General features: G+C 39.8%; 2 protein-coding genes across 2 annotated transcripts; both read right to left on the reverse strand.

Annotated features, from left to right (window-relative positions):
• Positions 1-4,146: 4,146 nt before the first annotated feature.
• LOC140934695 (cation channel sperm-associated auxiliary subunit beta-like) lies at positions 4,147-10,702 on the reverse strand. Its single transcript, XM_073384277.1, has 5 exons — positions 10,048-10,702; positions 9,292-9,539; positions 8,267-8,587; positions 7,526-7,663; positions 4,147-6,473 (listed from the first exon to the last, which is right to left on the reverse strand). The coding sequence occupies exons 1-5, from the start codon at positions 10,700-10,702 to the stop codon at positions 4,218-4,220; spliced, it is 3,618 nt and encodes a 1,205-aa protein (XP_073240378.1). The 3' UTR covers positions 4,147-4,217.
• A 2,039-nt stretch (positions 10,703-12,741) lies between these two features.
• LOC140933668 (uncharacterized) lies at positions 12,742-16,790 on the reverse strand. Its single transcript, XM_073383271.1, has 2 exons — positions 16,593-16,790; positions 12,742-14,939 (listed from the first exon to the last, which is right to left on the reverse strand). The coding sequence occupies exons 1-2, from the start codon at positions 16,705-16,707 to the stop codon at positions 14,065-14,067; spliced, it is 990 nt and encodes a 329-aa protein (XP_073239372.1). The 5' UTR covers positions 16,708-16,790; the 3' UTR covers positions 12,742-14,064.
• Positions 16,791-17,168: the final 378 nt, after the last annotated feature.

Here is a 17,168-nt window from a genome sequence, read left to right on the forward strand (position 1 = left end):
TGTTAACTATTTGAATGTTTGAATGATCATAAGTCATCCTTAGATATTCCAAAATAAGTTGATGAAAATAGCGGCTCAGTCATTATCAGTACCCTAAACATGTATTTATAACCAGTCTATTGAAACTGCTATTGTTCCTGATGTTTTAGACGTCTTGGTATTAAGCAGACGAAAGGTCTCCGAAGCAACCTCTTTACGCATACTAGAGGGAGTCCTGGTCCCTATCAGCTCTTAGCAGTTCTAGGTTCTTAAATTGAGACAATATGTATATATATATAAAATAAAAACATGCTGCCTTATACAAATGATAAGGAATGAAACTGATAGCATTACAGATATCTTCCTTGATGTCCTGACTCCAGCATCTAGTATGGACAATTATAATACAAATTAATACAAGTTTGCTAGTAAACTGAATTTTTTTTAGACCAAGAGTATCCACCAATTTATGTAAAACGTCTTTTAAATTTCCTGGTTCAAAAATCTAAGAAACTGTGCCACTTGGTCTCAAATGTCTACCATATTATAAATTTAAGAAAGAATGGAAATACTATCTTTTCATCAAACAAACTTGATCTTACCCTTACTTTGCATGCTTTTTCATCACTGATGTAATTTGAGTTATTTTTTTCTCTTTTTTTTTTTGCTGCCATTTTTCTGAACGTGACGGTGTCCAACTAAACAGCTCTTGGTCCTTTGGACACTGCCCACATATGTACATTATCTCTTTTTAGCCTAATGATTACTTAGCATCCATTCTGTTTCCTTGTACTTGTATCTAACTTGTATAAATGTCTTATATAGTGTACAATAAAGAATTGAATTGAATTGAATTGAATTGAAGTAGAGAGGTGAAGTTAAGAATAGCGCATTTGGAGCCGTTACACTTAAAACATGTGGATATGGACTGGTTTCCATGAGTAAAATTTTGGAAAATTAAAGATAAGTTCTCGAAGAATGTTTTAAGCTCTTGCAAATATTTTAAGCGGTTTGAACTCAGGAATTTCGGTAACGTGACCACCTGGATACAAGAGTGATCACGAGCTTCCCCTAAATCATCTCTATTTTACAACGGTGGCACTCAACAGTCGTTGCTGACTGACAACCTGTGGCCCTCGAATCCTGAGCGAACTGGAATTACAGCTAGTTTTATGGAGGGAGAGGAATCGGAAAACTTGGCTAAAACCCAGAGAGAAGGGCCAAGAATCATAAACGAAGGGTCCGAGAATCAAACCTGCACTTCTGTGAGAGATAAGCGACGACCACAAACGTACTCAGCTCAATACCCCTGTTACATCACTGACAGATCAGTGGTCATTGCTGCAATGTTATGTAATACGGTCAAACCCCTGAGGGGGCAATAGAAAATGTCCGTATCAAAGGGGTGTTCGTATCAAGTATGTCACCTATTATTTGAACAAAATGCTAAAGAAACAAAACAAGACATAAGCATCGTCAATTTTTTTTACCCTCAAAAAGGAAAGGTCTATTACAGAACACAGTTGACAATCACCAAGAGCCTGAGTCTAGGTATTAGCGATGAGAATCTGTTGAATGGGTAAGAAACTAGTGCTGTTGCCTGCATTAACCCTTTGAGCCCCAAGATCCACATACAAATTCTCCAGACTGATCTCCATACATTTCTTTTTAAGAATAGTTGAGAGAATTTGGTTTAAGAACAAAGCGTTCTCCCTTTGGTAATCAATTTAGTAATTCGCATAACCCTTACTACTTGATGATCTGCTGATGTTGTTAGGAGAAAATTGATGTTGGTCACTCTTGGGGCCTAAAGGGTAACGCGTGTCCGTAAAAATGTAAGAGCATTTTCCAGGTACGAGTAAAAGCGGGGTCCGACTGTGGTTACAGCACTCAACGAATGGAAATGGCTTTATTACTTACGATAGATGATTACAACGGATTCTGTCACTTCAAATCAACTGAAACGCCTTGCAGCACTTTTTTGATCATAAATTCACTTTATACCGTATTAAAATCGTTATGAGATCTTAAGGCATTACATTTTATAAAGTCATTACGTTAGTCACTAGAGCTGTGGAAAAGGGCGAGAGCCGCTATTTATTGTTTCTGAATTAAGCCACCGCACTATCATGTCCTTTTTGTTGTTACACGAGTATTCATCTTCTTCTGCGTACCCTAGTTCGTGGCATATAAGCGCCTCCTGAGTCAAGCCTTTTCGGCCAACAAGTTGCCTTGGGTTTCGATTCAAGGTACACTTCTCATCGTTAATAACTAGACTGTGCGTATTCGTTGAAATGCTATTATTGATCAAGCCCGTTAAAGGTCTTTGCCTCGGTCCATTTTCTCCCGAGTGATTTGTTTTGGCAAAAGAGCGATCCGCAGACGAGTTTTCACAAATCATGATTGGACATACGGAGGTATTTGATTCTTGCTTCCCTGGACTCCTCTGCTGCCTAAGCATTTCGTTGTCTTCTCCTCGTAAAGACAGAGTGCGCGCCCTCGGTCTTTGCAAAGGGAGCTTTGGAAATACGCTCTTAATTGGTGGTAATTCTGCTGGTGCGCTGGTACGACGCGCCAGTTTAGCGATTCGAGTTTCGTTCCTCTCATTATTTGTGTCGTTCTCGGTGATACTGGCTTCCTTAGCAGTTTTCTGGACGCTTTCTCTCTTGAAAACCCCATACGATAAATCTCTTCTTTTAGTCAACAAGGGTTGTTTTGCAAAAACACGGCCTGAGTGTTCTTTGTTATCCATTTAAGTATGAATATCTCTAGTCCCTCTATGGTGGAATAGTTCAATCAAGTTTCTTTTGTAAGAGTTGAACAACTTTAACAGTTCTCGCGCTACTGTAAGGTTCGCATAAGAGGACGATCGATGCAGTGAGCAACACCGGCTTTTCGTTTTGAATTAAACCACATTCTTTTCATGAAGGTGTTTGTTTAGTGGAGCCGATTAAGAACGTCGGCTATTCAATTGTACACAAAACAATTACCTTCTGTACACAAAAAATAACGATGAACTTAACATTCTCATAAATGTACATGTTTTGCTTATTTTCACGCATAACTATAAACATCAGGTTTGTTAAGAAAAGTTAACCGATTAGCACTTAAACAACGAGCAGTTAATGGTTTGGCAAAAGAGATTACTTCGCTGCACTTCACAATTAAATTCCCTTTTTACGCCCGTTGTATTCAAATTCTCCAAACATAGCTACGAATAATTGGGCACCTTACATCGATTAACTTCACAGGAAAACACGAGTTTGTCAGGCAAGAAGAATCAACACATATAGAGGGTTAAAAATGAATCTGGTAAAAGGATTGCGCTGTTACACTCTGACTAAAAGTACATGAGAAGTTAAACTAAAAATAAAAGTCGATCTTTTTAATTACATGCAAATTATAAATCCTTCGGGGAATGAAAAAACATGTAAATACCGAAGCATGCTTAAAGAAGAAAAAAGACATAAGGATATGACCACTGTTTAAAAAACAATCCTCTCGTTGCGACTTTTGGTACAAACATCTTAAAATGCTTTTCTAGAAATATACAGTAACGATTAGCTGAGCGTTTGGTAGTCTTTAAACTCCTAAGCCCTACCTTTTCCGATAATTGTATTTAATTGTGTTTGTACAGTACAAATACGAAGAAGTTATTAACCTTGATTAGTTCTCGTGTTAAACAATTCAAGAAAGCATGTAAACAAGCTAGGATATAGTGATCGAAAACTCATAGATATAAATGCAGTGTTGAGACAAAACACAAGCACAAAAGCGGCAGAAGCGGTCGTAAGACGTTTGCGATCGAGATATTTCTTAACTACAAACTAGCTGATTTTCCCTGCCATCAGTTACCGACGACAATAGTGAAGTCAGGGAACAGAATCTACATTTCAATAGGGTAAAATTGTACATCTTGTACAGAGGCAATGGAACCACGACTCAAATATTCAAGGATTTTGACTATCAATTTGGTAATTTTGCAGAAGACCGTTCATCTAGCCTACTACTACTAATAATAACATTTTGCGTGTAGAACTTAATTTCTATAACAGTAAACCATGAAATATTACGTACCGCGAATAAATGCAGAGAAGGGAAACAGAAACAGAAAATGAACAAAAGAAAAGAAAAGAAAACTTGCAAAAAATGGTCGTTAAAAAACTCTACAACAGTTTGATTCTTAGCGAGACCTATTTAAATTGACAAAAGGAAAACGTAAAATGCAAGCAACTCACCTAATCATTTTTCATCTTTTTCTTTCCATGAAAATGGCGTATAAAAACGACAAACAACAAAGTTACGAATCCCATTCCAGTACAGGCCCGTACAATGTCATTAACTGGAAAGGGTAAGGGTGTGTCAACAACATATACCATAAATTCGTCGGTCAAAGCACAGAATGTGTAGTTACTCTGCACAACATGAGCACGAAAGTGGTATAAACCCGAGCCTTCAAACTGTATAGAACTGTTCAGGTCTTGACTCAGCACTGGTGAAGAGATTTCTGAGAATGTTAACTCGCTAGGTGAGATAATCATGAAATCCTTCCTTTGATTTAGTTCTTCGAGATAAAATGGAAAGCTAAGAGGATGCGTATCTCTGCTTTCTTGTAAAAGAACGAAACGCGGTGTGAGAGTTTCACTAAACATCATACTATACACGGTATCTATACAATCGGAGTGTATTACCAGTGAAGACCCTCTCATTTCGTCAGTACAGCCACACTCAGAACGATATTGTTTCCCTTTGCATTGTTTATAACGTAGCGTATTCCGTGTTACGGCGTATGTGGTTTTATAGAGCGGTTTCTGTGGATCGACATTATACGTATTTTCAGACATCGGTATTGCTTTACCCCTGGAGGAGGGAGCTCTGTAGTTAAATGGCAGCTTCATGTTCCTCAGGATTCCTTTAGAGTCGGTGACTTCTCCGTTCAAGAAGTCATTCAAAGAGAACAACACTGGGTACAGAAAACGTAACTTTTTAGACGGCGGACAGCCTCCGTGTACTGTGTATGACGCCTCCTTGCATAACAGAGAAGCAGTTTGATGAAGTCTCACAGAAACTGATGATATCCCACTGATAAAGGGTCTCTTTGTTAAAGTAACATGTAAGGTATGGTTCATGTTGAAGAAAGTATAATGTGAGTTTACATGAAACAAAAGAGTGTTTCCAACATAGAGTCGTAACATAGGTTCCATTGGGCTTTCTGCGGCAGTGCCTTTGCTAATTGCTCGGAGGGTAAAGGACAGTTTCTCCCCAGAATCCAAATGATACAGTTCGAGCCTACTAGGCGGGTCTTCAACAAGAAAATACCGACACTTGTCCTCTGCTAGCCACCAACCTTGAAGCTGAGGAGACGGAATGTAAGCAGTATATTTATCACTGTCGACTTGCGCCTTGTAAATACCCCACTTGTTTGTGAAATTATCTGGTGTGGAGTTGTAAGAAGTTATGATACTGACTGAAGTGTTGCTGATAACAGCAGCGATGCTTCCCCACCCGTGCTCGTGTTTGATAATTTCTCCTATCATTTCACTTGTGAATGAAAAATGCTCAGATCCATTAACTATTTTAGCCAGACTGCCGTTAATGTAAAGTACAGGAGAGCCGGTAGGACGAAGGGCGTGAAAAGGACGAAAGTCTATAAGAAACCAAGTGCCTTCTTCGAATATCCCGAAGTATGTTATAGTATTGTTCCATGTTACCGGTAGCCGGCCAATTGCAGATGAAATGCTACTGCAAGAAGATACAATAAGATTGATTCCGCTGGGAAGATGAATTGTCTTTCCAATGTCCTCACCTTGCCAGCCTGAATAGTTGAGAGAGTTTTGCAACTGTAAATAGGCATAAGAGTCCGTAATGTTTACTTGCAAGGTAAACTTAAGTGCTGGCGATTCTGAATCCTTTACAAATGGGATTGGTTTTAAGATACGACCAGTCACACGAGGACTGAAATCATCTGGATCTGTTTCACTTTGTTCAACGTTAGTTATCATGACAGAACCACCATTTCGCATTCGTAGAACGCGTCCAACATCAGACAAAAGGAAAGAATTGGAGCAGCTAATCTGGTCTGAGAAAAACGCGTCGCCACAAAATGCAGTAAAATGTATTTCTCTTTCTGTGATAAACGTAACAAGAAGTGGCCTGAAAAGGAGAATCGTATCTGCTTGAATCCTTAATCCTAAATCAATTGTATAGGTAATGAAGTCTAAAGCAATAGAGGCGTTCCGTATGCACACTACGTTTGTTGACTTTGGCTGCCGAAAGTTGGCAATCTTGAAGAGGCAGCTGGAATTTGTGCTTGCTTGTTCAATCTGGCTAACCCGTGGAATTCCCGACCAGCCACTGTACACGGCACCACGGTCTGTAACCAGTACAAAACCATCTCCCAATGTGTTAGCAAACAGTGATGTCACAGCATCACCCCTCAAGTACCTGTCCAGTACCGGGATAAACGAGTTCCCTCCATCGAGTGAGAGCCACACCTATATGTTCCAAATACTGCATGTTGGAATCTCTTTTTCAGAAGGATACATTTGTGAATTTCTTTATTTCAGTGGTAATGAAATAAGAAGACAATTTAATTTAAATTGAACGGCAAATCCAGTTGCTTTATACAGTGTAGGTGCTGTCGAAAGTAGTTGCAATCCACCTTCAAGGTACTTGGTACATTGCACCAAGGAATAAAGATTTAGATCACAAGAAGAACTAAAGTAACAAATGTATGACGCTAACAAAGTAATTGGAAATTCTTCTTTTCAGAGGAAAAAACTTCTCACACTAAGCTTTAAGTGAGCCAACGCAACCTCTACAACTTATGCAACGACAGGATAAAATGTACAAAATTAAATATTTATAATCATCGTTCAGAGAACGACAAAAAATGATTATTTGCTAGAATTGCCAGAGAGCGGCTCGTTTCTCGCAACAACGATTTTATGAAGGACTCTTAAATGTTAAATAATAAAATGGAAGTTTTAAATGAAAACAATTCACGATTTTACGCAGGAACAGAGTAATAGGAAGTTGGGGGGACTAGTGGGTGGATAGATTAGGAACTTAGGAAACCACACAGTTAAAGATTGGAAAAGTCTTCAATATGCATAATAATATGCTTGTATGGACGATAAGGAAAGTTGAATGGGGTGGTGGGCCTGGTGGGTGCATAGATTATGCTCTTACGAAACCGTGCAGGTGACGAGAGGAAAAGTCTTAAATCTGCATAACATTATCCCTAGCCTGTTCCAGGCGTTCAAATAGTGGAGGGGGGCGCGAAGTAAAAAGGGGCGCGAAAAAATGAAAACGAGTTCCCTCGCTGCTCTCCCAAGTCCCTCCTCCACTTTTTCTCGCTTTATTTACTTCGCGAAGCTCCCAACCATCCCAACATCTGGAGCAGGCTACATTATGATACCTGGATGGACAATACGAAAGTTCAATGGGGGGGAGGAGAGGGTGGTTTGACCGCCAGAGGTGGATTATGTGGATCGATTGAAGAACGAATTACCATATATTTGCTTAATGTTTCATATTTACTTACCTCAGATCCATAGACAAAAATCACATGGGTATGAGCATGGAAAGATATCATTTGTAAGTTGACATACTGTGGAAATCGAAACGTTGGCTGCAAAAGTTGTTGGGATTGTGGATCAATAACTGCAACCAAGGAATGGTCCTGTTTAGAACGATATGCAAAATGAATCATTATTAATAAAAGTATCTCATGACTGGTAATTCTACTGTGCTGATCAACTTCCTTGGATCTAGCACTGCAATCAAGGTCCACTTCTCCTAACTGCTAAATAAACACTCAACACTGACAAAACCAATACCATAATTCCTTTCGGAAAGCATAATTCACATTCCAACAAGAACCTTTTCCTTAATAAGAGTCTCCCCCCGCAGCATAGCTGAAACAAGCAAATAAACACCACACTCAAATAAGCACCTCCTCCACCCCCACCACTCTCTCAAAAAAGTAATGCTACCACAGAGGGTTTCTTTCTTGTCTCAGTTATATATTTAGGAAATTGAACGAGGAGAAAGTTTGCTATAGACTGCATAACAGTATTCCAGGAATGGTTATGACCATTATGTTCCATTTAAATGACCTGCAAGCTGTGTCATTTAACTAAGATGTTTATAAAGGTCGGCATTGTATCTCCACTGTCCAATCCCATTGAAAACTCAAATCAAGAACATGGTAATAAGCAACTGAGAAATATGTAAGTAGAAAGACAAAAGATAAACAAAGATATGTGAAGAAAATCCTCTTAACCTCCAGCGCATCTTTCATGAGTAATACCACTGTATTTCTTTGGAGATCCCATGCAACACCAAGTAACATACTTGTCAGCAAGTAAGGAAAATCCAAAGAAGACCATTTATCAAATGGAGGTTCACTTGTAAGGAGAATGGAATGATCACCATCAGCCCTTGTGTGTGTGTAAACCAAATACACCACATGTTTTTGTTTTGGCAGGTCATGGCTGTCACACTGAGATGTGTAGTGCAGCTTAATGTTTCCATACTTTGCTGTTCCCTGTTTAAAGGTTTCATCAAGAACAGAGTGGATGTTGGTCACATGGTAAAACTTCACCTAAAATAATAAAAACAGTTTAATTTTGTTTTTGTTGAAAACATAGCAGTGTTCCTTTTTCCTCAAGCTCAAGATGTTCTCCCAATATATCTAATTATGGTTGGGAGTTCTTGTTCCCTTATGCGTTGCGTGTTTTTGTAACTGCCAAAAACTTTCACATTAAGTTCAAACATCTATACAAGATTCCAAAGCCACCACAAGGTTAATGGCCTCTTCCAGTCAGTGCAGTGGCCCTTACTCACTGGAAAAGTCAGGATCACATACAGTGTTACTACTTTGCATTGCAATTAAGGTACTTGCCGGTATAAAAATTTCCAACTTTTCAGATCTGTTTCATATCAGTTGGCTGAAAGAACTGGTTCTACAGCCTCCCAGCAGTTTTGTATTAGCATTCCCTGATCCTACACCCACCCGTCTACTTATTTTTGCCTTCCACGGTAATGTGTGATGGGTTCCTGCAATGGAGGCTCAAAACTGCTTGCAAGCATTGGCATGCCAAGTACAGCAAAAGCTACCCTAGATACCTCAGGCACACACCTTTCACTCAAGTAAAGCAGTAGGTTACTACAAACAATGAAGATGATGACAGCAATAATAATCATGATGGGTAAAAATGCTAACTTCCAAAAATTAAGTTATCCTATATTATGAAGTACCTTTAAGTCAGATTGAGGGAAACTGAATGCATGCACATGTTATGGTACCTTTGTTTTATTAACTCCTTTTGTGGCCATCTCAAACGACTCTGACTTTATTAGACCCTTGGTAGTAACTAATAAAAGGCATCCATCCACCACTGTAAAGTCTAAGATTGTCAATCCTTCGCAGCTTTCAAATGATGGCTCCTTACAGATGGAGTATACATCTGGTTGTTGTGCCGAATGGTGAAGAAGATCATACCAGTGAGTAGTGTTTTGTGCAAAACGTCCAAAAGTAACTGCCAGATAGCACCCTGATACAAGAATAGCAATCATGAAAAATTACATTTTGCCACAATGTTTTAAAACATTGCCAAGAAATATTTAGCAGAAACTGAACTGATGGCTACATTTCAAATCTTTCAACTTAGCATTTGGTTATCTAAGCTAACTGAATAAAGAACCAGCATAGTTAACCAATCTTAAAGCTCTAAATTTTTCTATACAGATTGGTAAGCACCTTTTGAAATTACATTTGGAACAATTTTGGGACCAAAAATGTGAATTTCTCTGTCTGAAGAATTTCAAACCAAAGGTTTCAAACTAAATTCTTGCCTCCTGTGATCTCAAAAAACACAGAGTCGCACTAGTCACTCCGGAATCCCAAAGTCCTGGCTATTGGGCGCCCTTGAACTCGCTATTTCTTGGCCTGGACTTTGGGACAGCACCCTCAACGGCCGTTTTGGAGAACGATTATTCCTCGTATTATTTTCAAAGAAATGCCCCCAATGGAACACCCAAATTATGACCAATACAGCTTACCTGTAAAAGACTGCTCGCTTCTATGCAACGGCACAAAGATTGCTATCCCAGGGGTGCAAGGATGCTGCCAAAATAGAGCCTTGTTTGGTGGTGAAACTGCGATATTTTCGGTAACATCATCGCCAAATTCCACAGAAAGAAGAGGTTCTATGTCTGGGATGACAACCGTTCCCCAAGACTCAAACAAGTTGAGATTCAGCCCAAGTTCAACTTTGTATGTCCACGGTTCTTTGCCGTTGCTCGCTCCTTGGCTGTGCTCGAGTAGTTCGTGTTTTGAAATGTTCAGTGTCCAATAAACGCTACCGTCCTCAACGAGATCTTCGATTTTGTATGACTTTGACCAGTCTAACGTTACGAAAGTGACAGTAGGAGACATGCCTTGTCCTGAATAAAGCTTTACCAACGCATTTCGAGAGCTTTTAGTATCCCAGCTTCGATTTCTCAACTGGCAGTGAATGGCCATGTGCGCATCTTTGAGATGCAACAAATTGTATGGTTCGTGAAATTGGGACAATTTGTCCGTGAATAATACAGCTTCCACCATTCCTTTTTCCTCGCTATAAATAAATGCATTGCTGGGCAGTGTCTGAAGAAGCGCTGAAACAAAAGAAACAACAGCAGAAAGAAATATAATCTTACTCGAAGTACAAGACATCTTGTCAAAATTTGTTTTGACGGACTGCAGGACTTGGTTCGGTTGTTTCCCGCCAAAACAGAAAGCGATCACGGCGCGGCCGCACATTATTTTTCGCGCGAAAATAAATGAACCAAAAGACGCGAGCGAGAGCTCGAACTCTAAAATACAGTGCAATTTTCCTTGACCCCTCTTCTAATAAGATCAAATGCAGTACCTAGACGCCAGTGAACGGGCGTTGACTACAAACGAAAGGCGGAAACCGCGTGCGCATGAAAAGACTCTGTCTTCCAGGGTAAGGTGGCACATTTGATCGAAATTTCATACATGATATTGATAGAAAAAGATACAAACTTGAAGTATAATTTTTCTTGAGAAGTACAAAACCTAACAGAGCAGTCGCCTTTTTCGACTTTTGTTTCACACGCTGGGATGGAGATCAAGCAATAACCGGAAACGACAGCAACAACAACGTTTTCATTTCGCAGTACCATTTACATAGATGGTGTTGCATTAAAAGGAAAAATAATACAGTGGGACCCCGCTAACTCGAACTACGTCCACTCTCCCTTAGATTTCACCCTATCCTTCAGTCATTTTTACTCGGCTAACTCGAACTCTGATAACTCGAATTTTCCGCTAAGGGACTTGTCAGAAATTAGCAGGGGGGAGGTGGGGAGGGGGGTTGTGGAAACAGAGGGAGGGTCACAATTTTTTGAGACTGCAGAAAAGGGAGGGGTCATGAAAAATGGGCCGTTAAAAGGGGGAGGGTCATGCAAATATGTGTCCGTGATCATGTAGAGGTCCACCCACAGAAGAAAAAAGAAGTTCTTTATTTTGTAAAAAAAAAAAACTGGGAGAAATAGGAGAGTCAAGTGATCAGCTGTCAGAATCAGAGTCGGACTCTTAATGCTGTCATCTAAAATGTATGTATATGGCATTACAAAGAACAGATTAGAAACTCACCCTAGTGTATTGCAAGAACTAGATTTTATCATTTATACAAGAGGGGGCGGGTCATGATATTTTAGGCCAAGGTCAAGGGGAGGGTTAGAAAATTTCACTCCCATTACAGGGATGGGTCACCTCGTTTCCGAACCCAAATTTAAAATTGCCACCCCCTCCCCCCCTTCCCCCTGCTAATTTCTGACAAGTCCCTAACTCATACTAAATTTCCTCAGTTCCCATGCAGTTCCTTCAGCCTCCCACGCAGGCGTTTTTAGGGGAGCTCGTTTGTGAGGAGGGATGAAAAACGAGCTCCCCTAAAAACGCCTGCGTGGGAGGCTACCTGATCACAAATTCATCAAAATTTACCCCGATAGCTCGAATTCTGGTTCTTGCAACTCCACTCGGATCAGCCACTCCATTGATTCCTCTTGTTGTATAGGGGTAAAAACACTAACACTAACACTAGTCAACGCTACTGTAAATACAGCAATTTGATTTTAATTGACAGTGCAACGAACAGATCACGTTTTATCACTAAAAATAGTTAATCATTTTACCGTTTCTGGTGAAATAAAATAGATTTGCACTACACTATACATTGAACCCGATAACTCAGTATTTATAGTAGATTACAAAGTATGGTAGGATTCGTTTGGATTAATAGTACAACTGTTTTAACAAAATGATCATAATGATCATGACGGAGGATCATCAAGAACAATGGTTTACGAAGTCTTAATTTTTCTTCTCTAGAATCCTTCGAAAATGAAATAACATAGTTTTTTTTACAAATGAAAGGGGCTACAATATGGAAAAGAAACAATGTTTTGTCTATTATATTTAGATAAGTAAAGTTCGGATATTTAAAGGTAATATCATTATATAATTTTTCTCTTGCGTTGCTGTACCCTGCGAACGGAGACTCCTTTGATCTTCCTCTGTCCCGACTCATCTAGGAAAAATCGAAGCGACTCTGCTAGCAGGGCAGCGTCGCTGTGGAGACTAAAACGGATATACGGCTGCGTTTGCAGGCTAACTTCGTTGTGGTAGAGAATTAATTGTGGGGAAGGGGGTAAGAACACGCTAAAATTAATTAATACACCGTCCTCATGTTAACTGTTAACGGCTTTTATTTTCATACTCAAACTTCAATTAATGCCTGACTGACATAGAGCCAAACGCAATATTCAATTGTTTTTCCTTGACTACCGACTTTTATAATCACACCCATTAAATCACTTGCTTATTAAATAATCACCGACTGTATTTTTGCACCGTCTGAACTTCTTTTTCTTTTCACATTTCTCAAGTCACCTCAGTTAATGGAATCTCTTAATTAAACTTCTTTTTATTTACTTTTGTATGTATTTTTTCACTCACCTTTCTGAATAAGAGCATATTTATATTTCTCACTGCTGTAAAAACCATTTACAGCCTTTTCTATTTCTTTACAAAACGGTATTTATTTACAACCTTCATTATAAAATTAATTCAAATTATACAAATTCTATCCCAAATTTATTAGACTCTTCTATATTGTTCCTAACATAAACTCCTCAAATTCCCTTTGTTTTTGTGCTTGTGTAATTCAAGCTAGGGCGCGTTATTTCAGCTATTGTCAAGTTGCGTAGCATCATTTACAGAATTGAAAGTCGCGCTGCTTTTAGAGATTCGGTATTCAACAAAAAAAAAAAGATCTAGGGCAAGATGCAAAAGAAATTGTTGGCAACTGTCGTTCCTTACTAATCTGTAGTTTTATTCAGTTTTACAAGATGACTCTAAAGTGAAAGTAAACTACTAATTTTTGACAGGTAACAAGGAAGCCCAAGATTGGCAGATCTAGTCCTTTACGAAGCACACATCAAGGCTTCACCTATGGATTCTCGAGATTAACCCCTATAGAGCAAACATCATTCAAGTGAAGGCTATCGGCAAAAGTTTTCTTCATTTCAACTTTGTGAATTGGTCCCTCTCGTCATAGACTACAGGTCAGTCACTGATTTCCCTTAAAAAAAGAGGACGAGCAAGAGAAATACATAGGCGCGCGAAAATCGTCTCCCCCAAGCAATCGAAAGGAGGGACAGAAATGGAGGTACAGAGGTAGTCAGCGAGCAAGTTCTACATTTCGAGTGGCGAGCGAAGCGAGCCGCAAGAGAACGCGCGAGCTAGGGGCGAAGCCGACAGTGACGGAGGTCTCCACCCCTCGCACTCGCGTCTCCTTTCCCGTGTGGCTATTGAGTAACCTCTCGCGATTCCCCCAAAGGTAGAGCTTGCTCACAGGCTAAGACAGAGGAAAAGATTTTCTCTCTTCTCTGCTCGTGACATCTCCACTCGCGCGTGGAGACTTTTAAGCGTGATGACGTATTTCTTTCGCTCTGTATTCCTTTAAAAGAAATCAAGGCCTAAATATGGTCTACTCTTGAAGAGGGAGAAGATTAAGGGAACACAGCTGGATTTAAACACGAGTCAAATCCTTTGCCAACTGTCCAATGGCACTCGTTTTGATGTCTGATACACAAGTTATGCCTTGCTCCACAATCCCTGGACGGCTCCCGGAAGTTACGTAATTCCCAAGCACATTGGGAAGGAACCTGCAACCTGTCACAGAAGCCTGGTACGCAAAACCGGATCCTGCAATAGCAGTTTTCTGCGTACTTTCCGTGAAGACCGTGTTTTTCTTCTTTAGATAGATCTTTCCACTTCTCCATCCAGCAACCGCTGTTGGGAAGAAGCAGCTCGTTATTCATGATTTTGCCGGAAAGCATATACGCAACACCAGCCTCCAATTCCTGACCATGATAAGGGGAAAAGTAGATTCTGGCGAAAAATCTCTTTGGGTTAGCAGCATCGATAAATGTTCCTTTTGTATTTCGCACTTTATCACCACCCTTGAATACTTTCTTGATTAGGACGTCGTAATACATCATTCCCTTATCTCTACCCCGTCTACTGAAAGGACGATTGTAGAGGTTGGACGCTGGGGGAGGGGGTGGGGCACCACGTATTCCAAGCCCTAAACTTCGCCTGTGTCGGCCCAGTAGTGAGTGAAGTACAGACATCGAAGGCTTTGCAGATGGTTTCTCAGTAATGTCTTCACCAGGTGGCATATCAACAGGCTTTTGAAAGCTTAGAGGTATAGAACTTTTCTTTCCCACGGGTGGGGTAGTTGAGTCCTCTGTAGAAGAGTCATCAGCGTTGTCTGGAGAAGTCGGCAGGGATGGTGAATTGATGAAGGAATCACCGAGGACTATTGCAGGTGGTGGCGTCCTTATATCTTTCTTAACTTTACCAAGGATTTTTACTCTAACAACTGTAGAGATAAAAAAGAAAAAGAGAGGTTAAAATGACTCTCATAATCATGTTTTATCGCTCGCTTCTTCATTTCAGTAAGCCGACCATAACTTGTTACCTAAGAATGGCTCTAGTTAAACAAATAGAAATATCCGTTGTAAAAGGCGATATGCTACTAAAGTATGTTTCTAAGTTTATACAGTGCCAGGCAGACATAGACAATTTATTGGAGGTGGGTAACAAGGGTGCTGGCCTGTAAAAGAAGAGGAATATTTTCTTTCCATATACATTCTCCGCTTTAGAAACTTAAGTTTAGTGAAAAACTCAGTTAAGTTACTCTAATACAAATTAAGCGAATTCAGATCAGAGGAAACAGAAATCTCCCGCAATGTAAACTGTCTTACTCTACGCGCATTTTTTAGCCTGAAGACTGCCTATGAGCCAGTCTTTGAAAACGTCCGACGTTCGTGAAGAAAGAACGAAAAAGCCGCTTGTATCTTCCTTTTACTCCCTTCGCGCGTTGCGTGCAAAGCAAAGCGCGAGAAAACATTCAGGGTGCAAAGTTTCCATCTTTTACAGCTGCACAGTAGAAGAATCATCCAGAAATTACAAGATTACTGAGGAAAATCCGTTACGGAAAAAATAGATGAGAAATAAGCTTTCCTGTTACAACCGAACCTTGCATATTTACTTTTTGAGAGGGACGGAACTTATTCAGCCGCAGATAAATCCGTTTCCCCGTAAGACAAGAATGGTTGTGGGTTTGCCAAAATATATTATCTTTGTTCACTTCTCGTTTACTTTTACGCCGGCGCGGAAATCCAGTGTTATGATATTCACAGCAGGGCAAGACGTGACCTTCGTCAGATCATTAATGTTGTTGTCAATCTCTTTGTTTTTCTTTCCGTGTTGCTATTATTTCTTCCTGCGTTGCTTTTTCAATTCAGTGTACCACGCACATCAAGCATTCGCCTTCCGACTAAGAACTTGTTTAATAGTACTGCGCATGTAACTGATTAAGAACGACAAGGAGGCCTTTGACAAGACAGGAAGCCCCATGTTCTCCCACGGTGCGGGCACAAATTAATATGACCGCAGGGTTTGTTTCGTGAAATGGCGGAAAATTGAAGAGAAACTCTAATAATTACTGGTAAAAAGAATCTCAAGGAGTTAATTCTGATTTTAAAAAAGCGAAAGGGCTCAAAGAGCAAATTAACTCTGGCCTAAAAGGTTGATACAGCTCACGTTGAGCTCTGTGCAGTGGCTGAAACGTCAAACGTGTCAAACGAAGCATCCAACGAATATCGCAAAAAAGGGAAAAATCCACTCATAATCCCTCTATTGTCTAACGTTACAAAGACAGTTTACTTAACGAATAAGTTCCCATTGTGATAAGCCGACTAAGATTAGTGCGGAATACTATGAGCCAGCCGCTAAAGAATACATGTTGCTATTACTATTCCATATGCTTCTAGAACTTTACGAAATTGTTATGCACGAAGAAGCCCATTTCGGAATCTCAAGAAAAAAAAAATGATTTAACACTGTTCCTTAGTGTTTTTAGAGTACAAACTAATCAAAATCTCTTAAAATTAGAGACGTTGACTATAGTAAAACGAAACAAATATATCTAAAACAGGAGGTATCAAGTTGCTAAGGATAATAAACGTACCAAAATCTGCCTTGCAAAAAGCAGTCTGTGGATGCTCTGGAATCATAGAGCCCTCACAAGACTGCGTTAGCAACGTCGCCATGAGCAAACCAGCTAAGAAGAACACGTTCTTCATGTCGTTAAGAAGCTTTGCTTTAACACTCGATCTCTAGTAGTCTGCGAGTAATTGGTCATCGATCAGAGAACGAAGACTCACTATATATGAGCTGTGCGTGGGCTGGAGCGATGTTACGTATTTCCGCCCAGCATCGCGCGTGACATAATAGACAAATATCACTGACCTTTTTAGACGTAAACACTCAACTTATGTAAGAATATTGCATACTGGCACTATCGCATCGCTCCAAAGAAAGGTGTAACTTGTATCCATCAATAACACTGATATTTCGGAAAATGCCAGAAGAGTTGCACGGATCTACTTATCATACTCCAGGATATTATCTGAATTTCAGTGAAATATTGTAGTATTAAACAGTAAAAAGTCTAAAAACATGTGACAGTTGACTGAAGGACCCCAATTTCCAAAAAACCATTACTAAGAATAGAACTTTACATTTAGCTTACGGATAAGCCAAA

The sequence above is a fragment of the Porites lutea genome, chromosome 4, assembly GCF_958299795.1.
Source record: "Porites lutea chromosome 4, jaPorLute2.1, whole genome shotgun sequence".
NCBI lineage: Eukaryota > Metazoa > Cnidaria > Anthozoa > Scleractinia > Poritidae > Porites > Porites lutea.

Bases quoted from the DNA above. Each gene is read 5' to 3' on its own strand.
- LOC140933668 (XM_073383271.1), bottom strand. From the start codon at position 16,707: ATGAAGAACGTGTTCTTCTTAGCTGGTTTGCTCATGGCGACGTTGCTA. The intron at 14,940-16,592 runs GTACGTTTATTA...TTATCTCTACAG, and splicing joins TTTTTGCAAGGCAGATTTTG to TTGTTAGAGTAAAAATCCTT.
- LOC140934695 (XM_073384277.1), bottom strand. From the start codon at position 10,702: ATGTCTTGTACTTCGAGTAAGATTATATTTCTTTCTGCTGTTGTTTCT. The intron at 9,540-10,047 runs GTAAGCTGTATT...TTCTTGTATCAG, and splicing joins AAGCGAGCAGTCTTTTACAG to GGTGCTATCTGGCAGTTACT. The intron at 7,664-8,266 runs GTTAAGAGGATT...CGTTCTAAACAG, and splicing joins TCATGAAAGATGCGCTGGAG to GACCATTCCTTGGTTGCAGT.